Below are 18,239 nucleotides of genomic sequence, written 5' to 3'. Positions count from 1 at the left end.
GCGTGCATCTGGTTGATCGTGCTATAGTCGCGGCCACTGTCATCAGGTCGTTTTATTGCAATAGGAATTATATGGACACTTCAACCGGATTTCTGCCGTCGGCGTCGCCGTCACCGTGAGGTTCCGCACAAAGTCCAAGGGCGATAAAATCGTCGCCGCGCGCCGTATGCGCGAGTGAAAGCGCGCGGGGGACGCGCGCTATCACGGAGAGCGAACGCACGGCGGAAAGCAAACGCGACCGTCGCGCGAAAGGCCGTGGGGGTATGGGAGGGAGGGAGGCAGGGCGACGCTGTGCTGCGGCACCAAATGCTATATAATCTTGCAACCGGGCGCAAGGGGAACTGACTACTCAATCTCCCACGCGAAAGCAAGGAAGCGGGAAGGCAGCGCGGGAGAGGGGAGGGGGGCGGCAGCTTTTACTCTGCCAACAACTGCGTTTGTACTTTGCCCCGCTGTGGCGGTCGCCCGCACCGTCTCTTAAAAGCGATCTCCACACGGCTCTGACCTTTGTATGCATTCGCCGCTCAGTTCCTGTTGAAGCGAAAGACCGCACGAACCTTCGCCCGCTGCGGCGGCTGTGCTTGCTGCCAGTGTTTTGACAGTCGTTGTCTGCGGTCATTGAGTGTGATCTATTCATGTTTGCTTGTGCGCGCTGACACCACGCTTGTTAATTCAGTTAGTAAGCGAATGTGTCCAAGTTTATGCAGCCGATAAAACTACTATCCCTACTCCGAATAGCTCTCTAACAATTTGCTATTGCAATTGATGCTTCGCTTTTCGGGCGAAGCTGCGATATTTTTATTCACGCAATGGCCCTTCCAGTCAAGTGATATTACAGTTCTTTATTTTGTAAAGCTTGATGCCCGGGTTCCAGGTAAACAATGCTTAGAAAATCGTACCACGAAAAGTTTAGGAGCACGAAAATGTGAAGCTAGCAAAACGTGTTTCCTCGGAGCTTCGCTAGTGGCCTGGAATGCGATGTATACGCTGGTGCGACACACCGCGTGGCGCACGGTGACGCCTCCGATTGTTGTCACCTGAGTGATACCGTAATAGAGTTCAAGGCTAGACATACAATAATAACGCGTTACGCTATGTTACGTATCGACAATGTTCAGACTTAACTCGCCTCCTATTTCGATCGCGAGCAGAGGTGCGACAGCGCCTCTAGACCCGTCGCCGTTTGATATTGCGGCTATATCAAAGCTCAAATCGCAGTAACGACACACTAAGGAGTTTCCTGATTGTAAGAACTTGTTCACGCCTCTCAGGAAAAAAAAAGCAACTTACCGCTCGCCGTCAACAGCACGCTCGCCGTGCACCCTCCAGCATGATCCCGCATACCAGCATGGCGCCGGACGATAGACGGTGCTGTGATGGCGAAATGGCGCCGCCCTCAATGAAATTGTCTATAGACATTCTGCACCGTCTCCACATGTGCGCACAACTAGTGTTCTTTTCTCCCCTTTTTATTGCGATAGCAATTATATGGACACTTCAACCGGATTTCTGCCGTCGGCGTCGCCGTCGCCGTCGCGGTGAGGTTCCCTATAGATAAAATCTTCACCGCTCACCGTATGCCCGAGCGGAAGCGTGCGGGTGCGCGCTATCACGGAGAGCGAACGCAATCTCCCACGCGCAAGCAAGGAAGCGGGAAGCCAGCGCCGGAGGGAGCGGGGGGGGGGGGGGGGGGCGCACTTCTACTCTGCCAACAACCGCGCATGTCGCTCGCCCGCACCGTCTCTTATCTCCACACGGCTCTGACCTTTATGCGCCGTGCATTCGCCGCTCAGTTTCTGTTGAAGCGATAGACCGCACGTACCTTCGCGCTCTGCGGCGTATGCGCTTGCTGCCAGCGTTTTGACAGTCGTTGTCTGCAGTCATTCAGTGTGATCTATTCACGTTTGTTTGTGCGCGCTCACACCACGCTTGTTCATTCAGTTAGTAATAGTCGGGCCACATTTTCCAACGCACGCTACACATGCAATGCTGCCCGGATCGGCAGTGCAGCGCTACAGGTGTGTCCATTCGCACGCGCTGCCCACGGGAAGCGCTTCTCATCAACACCACCGTTTCACACGCGCCTTCTCGTGGTCACGGAGTCTCTCTTCATGTCGGTCTACTTACGCCGCAGCACACCTGCTTACTTAATCAGCTCATGTTCACTACAATTCATATTGCTACCAAAGCCGCTCACCTTACTTCGTATGACATTTCTGTGTTGCTATCGCATTCATTGCTTCGCCCTTAGAGCGAAACTGTGACATTTTTTCTTCCTATGCGTTACTATGTCCCCTTGTCCCAGTGGTTAAACTCCTCGCATTTTCTTTATTTTAACCCCCTCTCTCTCCAACGCATACGTTGGAACCTCTATGAAGTGGATATAATTGAATACTATCAAACTAAATGCGATGCGCACAATTCTATTCACAATCAATGTGAATCGAAGCTTTTGTGTAGCTGGTAATTAAATGCTACATTATAACTAAACGTGATGCACACAATTGTACTTATTGTTGTTCTATGCAATGTGAAATCTCCGCCAATGTTCATGCGCAGCAGAGCTAGCAGCTCTAATGTCGTGTAATGTTTATGTTCATATACTGCACCGTTCACAAGTAATGCTGAAATTGAAACAGCAGTTCACACGAATGCGCATTGAGAGCCGTTGACGCAGTGACGCAACGGCAATGTTTGGTGTTTGTCGAAGGAAGAACGGTGAAAAATAGGTATGCGCAGAAAGAAGTGGGACGCGAAGTACAGTGGTAAGCTTGACTGTTATTCGCCAATTTCATTCCTGCGTCTTCGGCCTAATTTCAAACGGTGCGCGACTGCGCGCTCACGTGACCTAAGCGGTTATTTGGCAAGACAGCAGCAGCAGCCATTGTCATCAAAGTATGCGGGAGCGTTTGCAAAGAAAGCCACCAGACTTGTGAAAGCTTGCAGAACCACAACCCAAACTCGAGAGAGTTCTTCGATACAAATGTATAAGGCTTCGGAGGCCCAACGAACTCATTCTTATAGCTTGATGAAATCGATGGTTTGATGATATCTCGTCTGGCCGAGAATAAGCATTTTGAGCGAAAGAAATAGTGAAGATGCCGACCAAAAAGGATCAGTTAAAACTTTCAGAAACGTTGCCGGCTTCCGTACGGAAGCTGAAACGTCTTAAACAATTCCTTTTTCTCGGCGTTTTCACAATTTATCTCACCTAAATTCTTATACATTTGGAGTTTCTTTCCGCTAAAGCACCTTTCGAATTACTGTGGAACCTCTTGCATTCCTGTCACACCGCTGTACCATCTTCACCGCCAATGTTCGCCGCGTCGAGCCACATCTGGTGTGCCGGCGGTGTTCACTGCAGGAACATTTTTATAACGTTCTCAAATTTTAATTTACGAACTTAGAAGGGTGCCTTCAATTCGAGTTTCTCAGCTTAAAAAGCCTCCTGTGTACGTGTGAAAGTTTCAAGCGTATTTTCTTTTCTTGGAGAACCATTCTAGTTATCATTGCTTGCATTCTGAAAAGTGATAATGGTGCTCCGAATAAATCAACAGCTTTGATTGATTATAGATCAATTTTATGTAGCTAAGTATCATGCGTTTATTGTGACGTAATTCCACTCGAAAATACAGATCACTACCCATTTTTGTCGTTTTACACGTCTCTCAAAAAGACCTGAGCGTTATTTCTAAAAATCCCTATTTAGCAAACTTCAATTCATACATCAAATTTTTTTTTCTTTTGACTGGTCGCAAATAAAATTGGAAACAAACTCAGAGCTAGCTTTGGGGCTCTCTCATAATTAATAATGCCATGTATCCATGATGTATCCACTTTTGTTAGATACGACAAGAAATACCCTGCGCCCCATAACCATTGGCTCACAGACGGTTTATTGAAGCGCATGCTCAAGAAAAAGAATAGGTATGCAGTAATTTTGACCTCACAAAGGCGTTCACTTCAGTTCTTCGTAATATTTTATTTGCCGAATTCGGTGCTATCGGTGCAGCAGGAGATATTCAGAGAAATTTAACTAGCAGACAACAGGCTGTTACAATTTGTGACCGCCTTTCTAACTTTAAGTTCATTGATAAGGGAGTTCCACAGGGGTATATACTTGGTCCGTTACTCCTGGCTATTTCTTAGACAGCCTATATTGCCATATTTCGCACTGGGCACTACTATTCTCACTGCTGACACCTCAACTGATAGCCTAAGTTGTAAGCTCAATGCTGATCTTCCAAACACTATTCCCGGTTACCGTTGAAAGTTGTTGGAAATTAAGCTCATTAAAACAGCTTTCGTGCTATTTCACTCCACTCAAGAAAGGTCAAATAGATTCAATACATAACGCTCAATAATAACCTCACCACTGCTACTAATCATTGCCGATGTTTGAGGGTTGTCCTTGATTGTAACCTGAAGTACACTTTCCATACCTCACATTCAAAGCAAAAAGCAGCATATGGTATACGGATACTTAGTAAAACACGCCCACACATCAGCCTAAAAAACCTTGCTTTCTCTATAGCATGCGTTAATTCATTCAGTCACTTCACCTACTGCATTGCGTCATGGAGTAATACTTATCACTCTCACCTAGTTCCTTTTCAATACCTTCAAAGCCAGGTCATCTGCATTATTACTTTCCAATGAAACCGATGTAACGCATCGGCACTTTTGCAAGAGCATCACATCCTCAGAATTCATAAGCTACTAAAATAAACATGACAATCCTTGTTTAAAACTCCCTTCATTCAAAAATTATCTCACAAATTTTATCAGAAAATGACTTGTTAATCACAACACAACTCGATTTGCCTCAGATAACTTCTTATTGCCTAAAATTAATACTAATTATGGAAAATTCACTTCTTTGTTTACGACGCACTTCTTTCCAACTAACACTAAACTTTATCCGAGTATAGGAAGTTTCAAAAGGGGTCTATTTTTCTTTTTGCTTGACTTGTGATTATTTTACTGCAATGTCGTTTACCGTGCTTTGTACGCTTTAGTAAGTTTTCAATCATTATACTTCTGTGTAACGTCATATTATGCTAAGCTTTATTATGTCTCAGTTAACTTTTTTGGTAGGTTAGTACTTGATTATTGTGTTAGTAGCAACCTTACCTCTTTGCTGCATTTGCGTTAGCCTGATTTGTTTTTGAAACCTTGCACAGGAGGGCCCCCAACATACCAGAGCTTTTGGACCTCCTCGTGTATATTTCGTTGCTATGTATATTTCCATGAGTGAATAGATACTTCTTCATCTTGCTGCTCCATATTTCGACTTTCTCTTTTCTTTTCTTAGTCGAGGGCACCCGCTAACGTAGTTCACCTTGTCTTTGAAGAAAGCATGGTAATCGTATTCGAGGCAACAAACTTGTGTGTCGGCGAACATTACGAAGGAGCAAACAAGCGGTAAGAATGCGGCGCAGTCATGCTACGCAGGACCTGTTCACCGTGCTATATCGATCAGCTATACAAACTAACGCCTCCTGAATAAAATCAATCCCGAAAGCGCGGATCCGCGAGGTCATGCTAGTGGTCGGATGCAATAGGGATCGAGGTGTCGTGAATAAGATAGTGACAAAGACGTGTAGTATTTTGCTGCTCGCTGGTCGTTGCTGTTATTTGATGGTTGGGCCGGCAGCTAACGGGAGTGATGCCATGACACCCGAGCGATGTGTCGATCGAGACTGCGGTCCTGTTTCAATCCGCTCGACGAGGGGCCCCATAGCTAAAATTTTCACACCCTTAAGGATGCGGGGTTTTCCGATGACTTACATCCCTATATTTAGGGCTTTAAAAATTACTGTTCAAAAGGGCTAGCTCTAACTACACCCGTGATGAGAGAAGCCACAGTTAGAAACTATTTGTGCTGATTCTGACCAGCTGGTGCTCAGCGAAAAGTATGAAAAGGGAGATTGACGCTCATAGCTAAATAAAACTTTATTTCATGGAGATTTCGTGTCGTGCACTGCTTAATGCCGTTTTCGTGTCGTAATGTTCAGTTGTCGTAAAACGTCGTCGAAAAAGAAAACTTTATTTTCCTCCATTAACGATTAAATCTTACCCCTTAAGCGCAAGGGTGTTTGCCATGGAAAACAAATCAGCACCCTTAAAGTTGGAAAACAATTTTAACGCGCACATTACATCGCGTTTCTCCTTCACGGGGTTCTCGACAGGTCCGTGACAAATCTAGGAACCTCATTAGCGAGAAACACAAGAGGTTAACAGTTAAAGGAAGATGAGACCACTGTGGAAAGCTGCGTGTGATCAACCGCTGTGACCTAAGTTCAACTCGCCAAATATGTTGCCAGATCAGCGGGTCGGCAGAATACTGTCTATCTTGCTCCAGTGTGTAGGCACCATTAAAGAGGGAGCTGTTCGGCGCGTTCGCAGGGCAGAGCCAGCTCCGTGCCAGCCCCAGGACGGCCTGGACAAGTGCACACGCAAGCAGAGGGACACGATGCACCGCTTCCACCTGGCCATGGTGGCTGCGCAGCAAACCCTGTGCACCGCACCACCAGCGCTGCTGGCCAGTAAGTCGCCCGCACTCTTCCAAGAAAATCACCCACCAGCATGAGCAGAGTTTGATAAGCGTTTGGTACGCGCAAGAAGGCTTCAAGTAGTGGGTGACTACCAATTATGTTTAATTAGATGTAATTATTATTAGCATCAGGTGCAGCAGCCAGTGACAGCTCACTCATTTTCTCTGTACCTGTATAGCACCAACTTTAGGAGCAATGGATTGAGAGTAGGGCCACGAAATATAAGAAAGTTTGAAATGCCCTGCTATTGCAGTTAACATGTTTCGCACTGCGGAAAACTACATTGCATAAATGTACCAACTGGAAGAGCAGCTTGAGTCTGTATTTCTCTGTACGGGTGCTGTACAAATCATTCCCAGCAAATGGGTATGGCAAAAAGGCGTTGAAGGTCTCTGGTTATGGTTTTCATACTTCTGTTCTGTAACAGAAACATACCACTATGAGTGACATATGTTTCCGAGAACCAGTAGAAAGCGTGAAGGTGGCCACAAAGGTTTACAGTCCTTTAACGGTCACGTAGCTGTTGCATCGTATAAGAATTCGAGCGTACAGTTTTCAGCTTCAGTAGGGAGCCGAAGAGGGCAGGCTATTCGAAGAATTGCAGATCGGCTAAGCAGTGTCACTGCTTAGGAGATAATCTGTTCTCTATTACCCTATGTATTGATATTGCGGAACAATAGGAATGACGTCCATAGATAGCGGGCCTAGATATCAAACACGCATATACGATAACGTACGGCCATTGCGGCATAACTTCAAACAGTAAGATGCGAATAGTGAAACCGCGTCTTCCTTTATTACACGAGTAATGAGAATACTGTAGTGATTACTTTGAAAGGAATGACGTGTGGTTTACCAACGTTTTATAAACGGGACCTGAAACACTTCTTGAACATGGCAAGGAAACGTTGCGGATCTGTCGTCGAGGCCGCTGTGAACATGTGAGCCAAATATTACTGCACAGCATGCAGCAGGGAATTTACAATACCGTGTCGAAAGCAGTGAAAAATCGCTTTCTAGCCTTCGCAATGTAGCGAGACCAACCAACGATATTGGCTGATTTCGTCATCAGGAAAACATTCTCAATACAAAAATTGACAGTCACTTTAGCATACGCCAAAGAGGGTGAAGGCGATGGCCTGCGCGCTCAAGAGACATTCACTAAATTACTAGACATTGTTACTTCTTATTACTTGTTTTTTTTCTACGAAAGATCGCGGGTTCGAGTGCCTAAATTGACGCGACCCTAATTAACTGTGCCTTAATTAACCTCGCCATAATTAACACCAAAGGTCGTAGGTTCGACTTCCACCAAAGCTGCTGAGTTCGAATGCCTTAATTCTATATTAATTAACTGTGCCTTAATTAAGTTCACCTTAACCCCAAAGGTTGTGGGTTGGACTCCCACATAAGCTCGAGGGTTCGACTCCCACCGAAGGTTGTGGGTTCGGGTGCCTGAATAAGCATCTATCGTAATTAACACGATGACGACGGTGACCCGCGCAACATCACAATTGTTGCGTGAGCGTTGCTTTGCTTACTCGTAGAAGACCATGACGACGGTGACCCGCACACCATAACTGTTGCGCGCGCTAGCGGTAAGACACAATGCCGGGTCGGTGTAGTAAGTGAATTACTACAGCGAGTCGTCATTGTGTACAATTCCGCTTCGACGACCCAGTTTTCGCTCAAGGACGTTGGAGGTCGACTGAACGATGAGACGTATAAGGCTTTCGCCTTAACGATTGCTCATTCTGCGTTAAATAAATGAAGCTGATGGGGCAAGGTGGCCGGAAGTCGCGCCATCGCGCCATAACGAGTGTCGAGCGCCCCGCACGCCTGAACCGGAAGTAGAGACGAACGCGTCGGAGCGGAAAACTACAAGATGAAATGCCCGACGCTGAGGTGACTTGTTGGGTGGAACGTTGTGTCCCTTGTCAGATAAGAAGTAATATTACAGAGCCCTCCAAGCAGCCAAAATAGTTTACTATATTGACTTTTGTGCGAGTTTGTTTTGTTTCCTAGGATGTGTATTGGTCAGAATTTCATGACGCGTGAGGTGGTCCCGTGGGAGCAGAACATCATAACGTTTTGGCGTGCTTCTACTTCGGGCCGCGCAACCAGTGGCAGCACGGCAGCATGAAAAAGCGAAACAGAAACTGGCTCATGGAAAAGCTATTACAGTGAGTTTTTTATGACTCTCTGAGGCTTGCCAGTACTTTTTCTGGGGCTTCGAGGTCTAGGACCTTCATTTAAGGCAAAGGATTACAATTCGAAACTATCATATCAGTACTGCTTTCACATATGCAAAATGTATACATAAGAAATTAGAAGTATAAATAAAAGGCGAAAGTTCCAAGTTTATATGCCCTACGGAAGAAACCTTAGCTCAGATAATTTTAAGAAATTGATTTTGTCCTGGTCGCAATTATAAGGATGCGTTGTGGTACGTCCGAGTAAAAAAAGTGGTCGCAGTTTCACCTGAAAGGCGAAGCATTAATTGCGATAGCAAATTTTTAGAGAGCTATACGGAGTAATGATAGTAGCTTTATCAGCTGTATAAACTTGGACATGCAGCAGCACCGGCAACACGCAGAACTAATGTCGACGCCATCGGCGTTTTGCCCACGTTCGCACAAAATGCGTGCGGCGTTGCTGACTGTTGCCGGAGCCTCTGATATAAATAGGCACTTGGTGCCGCAGCTAAAAGTCACCTCCCTTCCCTCCCCCCCCCCCCCCCCGCCTTTCGCACGTCGGAAGAAGGCGCGTTTGCTCTACATATATGGTGATTGTAAAGGAGGAAAGAGACGCCTACTTCTGCAGCCCTTAAGGAAGCGCGGCGCAGAACGCGCGTTTGTTCTCCGCCGTGGGTTCACTCCCCGTGAAAGAGCGCGTCCCTCGCGCCCTTTCACTCGCACGTACAGCGTTCGGCGGCGCGCGGCGACGATTTCATCTCCATTGACGTCATACGGAACCTCACGGCAACGGCGACGGCGACGGCGACGGCGACGACGACGGCGACGACGACGGCAGAAATCTGCTTTGGAGTGTCCATATAATTGCTATCGCAATAAAAATGTGCCTCCTGCAGCAAACTCGTGAGGGAGTTCACCCGTATTTTGACCTAAATTTATTCTTAAAACTTACTAAGTGCAGATGAAAAGTAGCACGAGCTGGCCTTGATATTTTCTTCCTTAGCGGCTAAATTTATTTAATTCTTTCAAAGAACGTAACGTCAACTATTGGGGATCGCCTTCCATCGCATCGGAGTTCGTCTTCTTCCTACGAGTGCGTCACATTGCAGATAAAAGTCACACGCACTTGTTCAACGACGCAGACCTGACGGCGACGAGCTCATGCTGGGACGAGAAGATGTTCCGCGAATGCACCCTGGGCGACTCCAGCAAGCCTCTGGGTCGACACCTGCTGGGAGTGGCCAGGACGGACGAGCAGTGCAGGTGAGACGACGCGGACGACGCACTTGTTGGGCAGGGCGGACGATTGGAGTGTCCCGGAGGGCCGATAATAACGCTGTCCCCAATGTGTCGGCCCTGCGTCGACTAGCGCATGATTGCGCTTCATGATGCTTCCAATGGGCCCCCTCTGTGTTACCAAGCGTTTCTAATTACGCGTGCGCGGTGCCGAGTAGCTCTACGGTGCCAATGCACTCTTTACTAAAACGAACATTCCCCCAGCGAATGACTTAGCCCATAGGCGGACATTTCTCATTTTTACGGGAGGGGGGGGGGGGGGGCTGACCAGTTTTCCGAACCCCACCTATGTATGCATATATATTACCTTTAATAATAGTTACACTGGAAACTTCGTGTGACCTCGAAAGATTATTCACTGAAGTGACGAGCTTATATGAGTATTTGCAAGAGCTCAGAGTAGGAGACAATTCAGTTTTACAGCCCGGGTCCCCTCGCACCGCCAAGAGACTGGCGTCTCTTGGTTGAGCCACGCGACAAGCGGATTTATTTAAGCACGTTAAGGAGATACATGTGTCTTGTGCGTATTAAGTCGCACAAGTACACATCTATGAAAAAGCAATGTAACGCCTTGTAAACGATTGAATACAAAAGATACAATCAAGAAATCTTTTCCTGACGAAAGGTCAGTTATTGAGAAGATAATACATGATATATATAAACATTAAACAGTATATAACAGTTTCTGAACACTACTTATAACTAGAATTATTAGCATAAGTATAATGTGATTCCATAACGCCATAGTTTCATTAGATGTCAAAGCATGCCTTATGCCACTGGTTTCGTTTCTTTTCCGGAGGCAGAACAAAGGATTATAGAGTAAAAATGATGAGGTGCCCAAATAAATAAACATATCAACAAATAAATAAATAAGACAGCGATATCTGAAAAGCGCGAAAGGACTCGATAGCAAATATAGGAACAACGTGGATTGTGTTATTGAGATGCAAATGCAGCATACCACGAATGAAAATTAATAAGAAAAACGCACAGATAGACTAGGGAGTTTTACAAATAGCGCCACCACGCGTCTTTTCTTACCCAAATGGTCTCACTCTGCTTGCGCTGTTATGGACCCCATTTTCGTTCCTTTGCATGACTTTTTGCGTTCTTTTCTAAGCCAGGTGGTTTGCTTTGACTTGTAAGTTGGTGCCTTTCTTTCTCCTCTTAAAGACAGCAGTTCGTTGTCTGATGCGATGATTTCATCATCATTGAAAAAGTCTTCGTTCGGGCACTTGATCTGGAAATGAAGTCGTCGGCAATCTTATTCAAATTGGTTTTGCGGGAGAGTTATTTGTGGGCGTGAAAAAATTGCCAGATAGTTCAAACGGGCTTGTCCAGTCGTCGACCGCAAGTGCGTTTTCAGTCACCGAAGGCAAGAAAAGGACCTCTCGGATGTGGTCGACGAGATCGGTATGGCCAACGCAATTTTTTTTAACTTGGCCATTTCCTGCAAAAGGTTTCGCAGGTGTTCGCCCTTGCCCCCCGTAAACATGTGCACGACGTCCCCAAATGTGTGCAATGATGCCGACCTTTGCTGGCTTAAAATGTCAATCAGCATATCTCTGTGCAAAATCAGGCGTCCTGGTTCAAGGTTGTTGTTGTTGTTGTTGTTGTTGTTGTTGTTGTTGTTGTTGTTGTTGTTGTTGTTGTTGTTTATCACACATGTGGCTCCTACGACGGTGGGGGATTGGCCAAGAAATTGGTGGAATGTTCCAAATTAATATGGAGGATAAATTTCCGAATATCTACGGAATTAACATGGAATAGCGTAGAATTATATGTTAAAGTAAACAGGAAAGTCATATCGAATGAGTAATAATTAATTTAAAAGATAAAGAAAGATAGAATTTAGCAGGGTATTCGTTTGGATTCTGTAAGAAACGTTTGGACAGCGAAGCAAGCATCCCTGTGGCTGAATCCCAAGTGGACGCCCCGAACGAAAGAATATTAGGTTCTGTTAAGTCCAGGCCAAGCCTTCGAAAAGGTATTTCCAACAATCGTTTTCTTGCCGCAGTAAAGCGGCGACAAGATAGAAGAAAGTTATGTATCGTCTCTTCCTCATTACAAAACGAGCAGAGGGGAGGGAGGGAACCAAACCCGACCTGTGTAAGTAGAAACTTAGCGAGGGAATACGGCAACGTAATTTGGTGAGAGAGACCTCAAGCATCTTTGTGTTACAGGATTCGCTGCGCCAGGGAAATGTCAGGTGCTTATAATCTGAAGAAGCAGTCAGAACTAGGTTTTATAAGGCTTTTCGAATTGATCGCATCCGAAATCTAGCCGCCGTGATGTGTGCTGTCACTGGTAGAACAGGAAGAACAGGACCGAAAAGTGATGTCTTTACCAGTGAATCAGCAGTTTCATTAAAAAACAAACATTTATGGCCAGGTACCCAAATCAAATGAACACATAGGCACTAGCAAGTGAAAGAGTTTTAGCATGGGCGAATCATTAGTGGCGGTAAGGGAAGAGCATGCATACAGAACGGGAGTCAGTAAGAATAGCAGTTGTAGTCGTTTGGGCTAATTTACGTAAAGCTAGGATTACTGCTTAAAACTAGGCCAGAAACGGTCGTTGCCGTAGAACTATGTTATATATGCTTCGTCTCCTTCCCTATGGCAGGCTGCTCAATGTGGGACTTATGCTGCCACATATCAGGTGGATACCTGTTGTTTAGCGAAGGCAGCACTGTTTCAATTACTTCATAGAACCTCCGGCGGAACATTTCACTCGCTGATGGATACACGTGAGCTGAGGAACCTTCTTGATACCGGCGTGGAGTCTTCTTTTGCCTAGCGGCTAGAACACGCGGGTCCTCAACTTCTACGTTTCCTGCCTCTGCCGTACACATGTGGGTCACGCGCTTCATTTTGGAGTTAATCTGCGCCGAGTTCAAGCTTGGGTCATCCGAGATGGCTGGTCCCTTCGCGTGCGCTGTCTCCCCGCGCGCTTAGTGTTATGATTCCGCTGGTGCTTAGACGGTGGAAAATACGCTTCCTTTTCAGCGTCAGACGGGTTCTCGCGAAGTACGGATAAGCAAGCTTCCCACTATTTGTTTTGCAGTTGGTGCCCATGCTGTGTTTGTAGCCGGTGCACTTTGCAACGTCCGCAGCCGCGGTAGAAGCGAGCTCGACGCCTGTTTTCTATTTCTCCTTTTATTGCGACAGCAATTGTATCGACACTCCAGGCAAATTTTCGCTGTCGTCGTCGCCGTGATATTCCGTATAAAGTCCAAAAGTCATATGAGTGAGCGACCCATAAATAACGGGTGCGAGAAAATGCTCGTAACGCTGAGCCATAACACTTGATGGACATTATCTTCCCACGCGCTCAATATTCGGGTTGCTTGGAGGTCACGTGACCAAATGCGCGCATGGGGAGGAGAGCACGCGTCTTCTCATCTAGCCCTGCCGCAGCTGCAAATTACTGTGTGCGGTTGACGCTTACGCGGCCCGCGTGCCGTATCCAATTGTTGGTAATCATTCGGGGGGGGGGGGGGGAGGGGGTGCAATGATCAAGGACGAGCAGGGATGGCTGCTAACTTCATGCGCGCTGTCTTCCTTCTTGGGCTATTTTTCCGTGCCCCAAGTGTTGCAGATCGCATAGCCTGAGTTAAGAGACAGGGGTAAAGATCGCTGACAGAAGCCGTCCTGTACTGGACATAAAAATATGCAGATGATGATGATGACTCTAATTTTTGGGGTCGTGGTGAATCGCATGGTTGTACGAACCGTTCGCCCCCGCTGCCGGCGTTCATCATAATGCCAGCGTTGTGATAGCGACGGCTCGTGGTCTTCCAGCGGGATATTTACAGGTTTACACGGTCCGTGCATTGCACGATGTTTGTTATTTTAATTAGTGAGTAAATGTTACTACAATTCATATAGGTGATATAACCAACGTACAGACTCGTGTGAGGGCCGCACTTTCTTGCCGCAATTTTAATTAGCCTTACAAGGGACAGGGCCATTTTATCTAATTTTTCCAACTACGAGTATGAAATCCGCCGTAAATCTCCGCGATCGCCTCCTCTCGCCATCTATAATCGTGTACAATTTTAGAAGGCAGTGGCATTTGCCCCTCAAAGGCGGGTGCACGCGAACTTCCACCAATGGGTGTGCACTCTAGACTGACATCATCAGCCGGACGGCCGGTGACCCCGCCGACAGCCCGCGCTTCGAGCTGGGCGAAGTCGCGTCAGCGGGACTATTTCTTTAGTCGCGGTGGAAATCGGCTGCTGCGCTTCAGTGATCAGAGCGGGGCGCCTCTCCTGTCTTCTTAAGTTATAACCGACTTATTTTTTAATTTTTTTATAGTTGCGACGCGCGAAAGTACGCTGCGCGAGAAAATTCGCAGTGGAGCGCGATCGGAATCGCGCTGAACGCCATTGCTTCTCGGTTGGATTTTTTTTTAATATTTCCTTTCAAGTTGCGGGTGCGGCTCTTACGCGGATTTATACGGGAAGAATCTTTTTCGTGTAGTTATCTTATGCTTCGCTTTTGCCTTTCCGGAAAAACTGCAGCCTCTTTTTTTTTTCTGAGTCCTAGTAGAAGCTCTGCTGCGCATGACTGCTATTGATTCTGATTTCGTGTGAATCCGGCTTGGCCTCACTTCGGTTACTAAGTTAATTATATATATTTATGACCACTGCATGCACGTTGCGATGTGTCCATCCCCAATAAATGTTGTAAATTATCATAAGTTTTTTTTTTCTGAGTCGCTAGCATTACCTACTGGAAAGAGAAGCAATGCTGAGGCACACATCATTCACGTGCATTTCACACACCTTTGATAAAAGACTCAGCCGAAGGGGTCACTGAACTATGCAGGTCTTTTTCAGTGTCAAAAAAGTGTGCAAAGCAATCTGTAGCGACTTGAACATAAAGCAACATATTGATTTTTTAGACATAGGCTATCTATATCATTAGAAATAATTGTTAGTTGGCTAACTCTTTCTGTTTCAACATATCATAAATTTTGTCCTGTGTACATATTGAGATATAATGTGTCTGTGCATGGTGTTCACACTGGAAATTAAAATAACATGTTGAAGTGAAAAAATGTGGATGAGGGAGCCGCCGTTGGTGCTTCTAATGCGCTTGTTTTCCTATTGCCAGGATTCTCAGAAATAAAGCGAAATATATGAATAAAAGCTGTGTACGTCCGCGTCAACAATGATGCAGGTCGCTTTTAGCCACAATAATATTTTAAGTGAGGTCCCCCCCCCCCCCCCCGTATTCGGCACCTATGACTTAGCCTCAGCCGAGCACATTGGCTGCATTGGAGAACGAAAAATTTGTCGTTAGCCAGATGGTTAGCAAAACACCCTACCGGTCAAGGTTTCGAAGCTGGGAGTTGACTGTCACCACTTTGGCAATAGTTATAAAAACTAATAACGCAACTTAGGCGACTCTTTCATGATTTTATTTTCCTTTATTTATTAATGCGTTAGCATTAGGAGTGTCATAGTGGGGAGAAAAGTGTGTGTATGTATGTATGTGTGTGTGTGTGTGTGTGTGTGTGTGTGTATGTAGTGTGGGAAGCAAGCCAAGCCGCGGTCACGTGGTAGAGGTGATGGAAGTGCAGAAAATAGTGGAGAAAAGGGAAATGAAAGTGTACGAAAAACTAACTTGTCGCCAGTAGGAGACGAACCCACAACCTCCGCATCACGCGTGCGTTGCACTACCGATTGTGCTACTGCCGATGGTCTGCTCCTGAGCACCGCGTGGCGCAGCTGTTGCACCTTGCTTCTCGAAGAAGCTGGGCCTGTGTCGAGTGAGCTCCTCAAAAACACCTTGCAACGTGATGAACGCGGTGTCAATGACGGATCCGGGACCTCAAAGAGGTGGAACGGAATGCTAACACATTTCTCTCGCATTCACCGCTAATTTTTTTTTTTCTTATTTTTCGCATGGTTGATACGCATGCATCTTGCTGTACGGCCTGCTGGTGCGCCCAGTTAAGTAAAATGTTTGATAAAGAAGCAATTAGAAAAATCAAAACTGGGAGGAGCTGCAGCTATGAATGTCCGCAGTTGTGATGCAATGTTGAACACGGAGACACAAGGAGAGGGTCGACCAAGGATTGAAATAATGACAGGATAGAGCGAACACAGAGAGGAGCGTGGCGAGTGTAGAAACCTTGGAGGCGAAGTGTCAAACGTGAAAAAAGAACGGGACAGCGAATACGCAGTGGTAGCTTAACGCTAAAACAACCCAAGCAAGCGTAATGCGGATGCTGGGGGTTCGATTCCCACCTGCGGATATTTATATCTTCATCCAGTGTCATCTCGCTTTGCGTTATAATGTCTGCATTTTATTTAAACACACTCAGTTAAATCCGCCTAACAAGATGATAGCATTCGTCTTTTTTTATCATCATACCACGACCTCCTTGAAATTTGACCACCACCCATTTGGTCAGACCTGCGTCGTCATGCACTTTATCAACACTAGCGAATTATCCACCAAAATCCATATATCGCTTGTATGGTAGCGAACGCCAGGTCATTCAAAAAGAAGTTGGGAAAATGGTCAAAAATATCAAAGAAATCGTGGAGTATTCGTTTCATCTATGAGGTGACCCCTGATGTCCGTTAACTAAACAAAGGTATATAAACACACTGCTACCGGTACTTACATGTGGGACAGGAACTTCGTGGATAACAGAGAAGCCTTATAAGTATCGCGCAATGAGCTATTAAACGAAATATCATAGGCGCAAGACAGCAAGACAGTAGCGTGTATTAGCCAGCAAACGAGGGTAGCCGACAGTCAGCTGACATTAAATGGAGTCTGGAAGGCCATGTAATACGTAGGGCAGATGGTCTATTGGAGTTACATAATGAGCACCAAGGGAAGGGAACCGCAGTCGAGGACGGCAGAGAACTAGGTTGTCTGATGAAATTATTCCAGGCACAACATTGAGTCAACTGGCGCAAGGCAGGGGCAATTCGAGATCGCTGGGAGACTCCTTTGTTTTGCAGCCGACATAACATATAGGTTGAAGATGACGAACACGCGGTGAACTTGGGTGGACTACCTCACATTTTAACAATACACGTAAGATAACACATAATGCTTACTCATTGTTCTGCCGTGATGAAGCCGTCGATTATCCACATGGCATTTGGTAGTATTTTTTTCTATATTGATCGGCGTTCAGTCTGTTTACAGATCTCTGTCGACGACACGAATCGAGTGAATAACCGCGCATGTCACACCGGGGGGCCTCTACCTATTTGAGGTCATGAACCTTGGCTTGCGGAATGCCCCAGCTGCCTATATTAATACGCACCTCTGAGAATTTAAGTGAAGCCTTTGCTTCCTCGATGATGTACGCACGTTCACCGTTAATTAATCCGTAATATTCTTTGTCTGTCCGCCACTCTCCCATTATTTTGCACCCCTGATATTCATCTGAACTCGTCAAAGTGCCAATTCGACTGTCGCTACAACACAACATTGTGATTGTTGTGTTGTTGTTACAGTAAGGAATAGCCGCCATGCCCTCTTTTCGCACCGCGCAGACTTCTACGCTCCAGCTGGTCCGGATGCCTGGAACGAAGCTACTCCCGCCTGCGCCGATGCGAGGAGACGCCCGATGTGCAGGGTGCGCGTGGCCTACTCTTGGACTTCCTCGACAGGTTACAGCCGTGCGCCGACGGCGCGAAAGCGCGGAAATAAATGTTCCCTCGATTGTCCGCTGAACAACTCTCGTCTTGTGGATCTGCTCACTGTTGGGAGCCAAGGTGGTGTGCAGAGGAAATGCTTCCGCAGCTGCTCCAGGAAGGTTACCGATGGCAAAAATAAACATTATAAATAAAGCACTGAACAAAATCTTAACACACGACAACGATTTATTTAAGTACTACCGCCATTTGTCGAGCCTAGCAGGACTGGAGATAGACTATACAGCATAGGCGTAGGCAGGCGGCGGGCCGTGTTGGGGGGGTCGATAACCCCCCCCCCCCCCCCCGCCGAAATTTTCCGACCCGACCCCCTCCCCCTTCCCACGGAACAGAAAGTTTCAGGAGGTGGGAGCAGAAAGAGCGACATGGATGAAAGGGTAAGCTTCAATGTGAAAGCAAGTCGAGGACTACAGTAGCTGTCCGAAGGCGCCCGGGCCGGGGGTTGTCATGGGGACGATCCCCTCTCCCATGCGCATGGACAAAATTATTTGGCTG

General features: G+C 46.5%; 1 protein-coding gene across 1 annotated transcript in view; it reads left to right on the top strand.

Annotated features, from left to right (window-relative positions):
* The window catches only part of LOC119441588 (uncharacterized), a 39,782-nt gene extending 21,905 nt beyond the window's left edge, over positions 1 to 17,877 (top strand). The window contains exons 7-9 of the mRNA XM_037706197.2: positions 6,409 to 6,548; positions 9,895 to 10,015; positions 17,583 to 17,877. Coding sequence (XP_037562125.1) covers positions 6,409 to 6,548; positions 9,895 to 10,015; positions 17,583 to 17,739 — 418 coding nt within the window. The 3' untranslated portion in view covers positions 17,740 to 17,877. The remainder of the gene's footprint in view (positions 1 to 6,408; positions 6,549 to 9,894; positions 10,016 to 17,582) is intronic.
* The last annotated feature ends 362 nt before the right edge of the window (positions 17,878 to 18,239 follow it).

The sequence above is a fragment of the Dermacentor silvarum genome, chromosome 2 (assembly GCF_013339745.2).
Source record: "Dermacentor silvarum isolate Dsil-2018 chromosome 2, BIME_Dsil_1.4, whole genome shotgun sequence".
NCBI classification, from domain to species: Eukaryota; Metazoa; Arthropoda; class Arachnida; order Ixodida; family Ixodidae; genus Dermacentor; species Dermacentor silvarum.
Note: the sequence above shows the minus strand (reverse complement) of the source record. Positions and strands in the feature narration are given on the sequence as shown.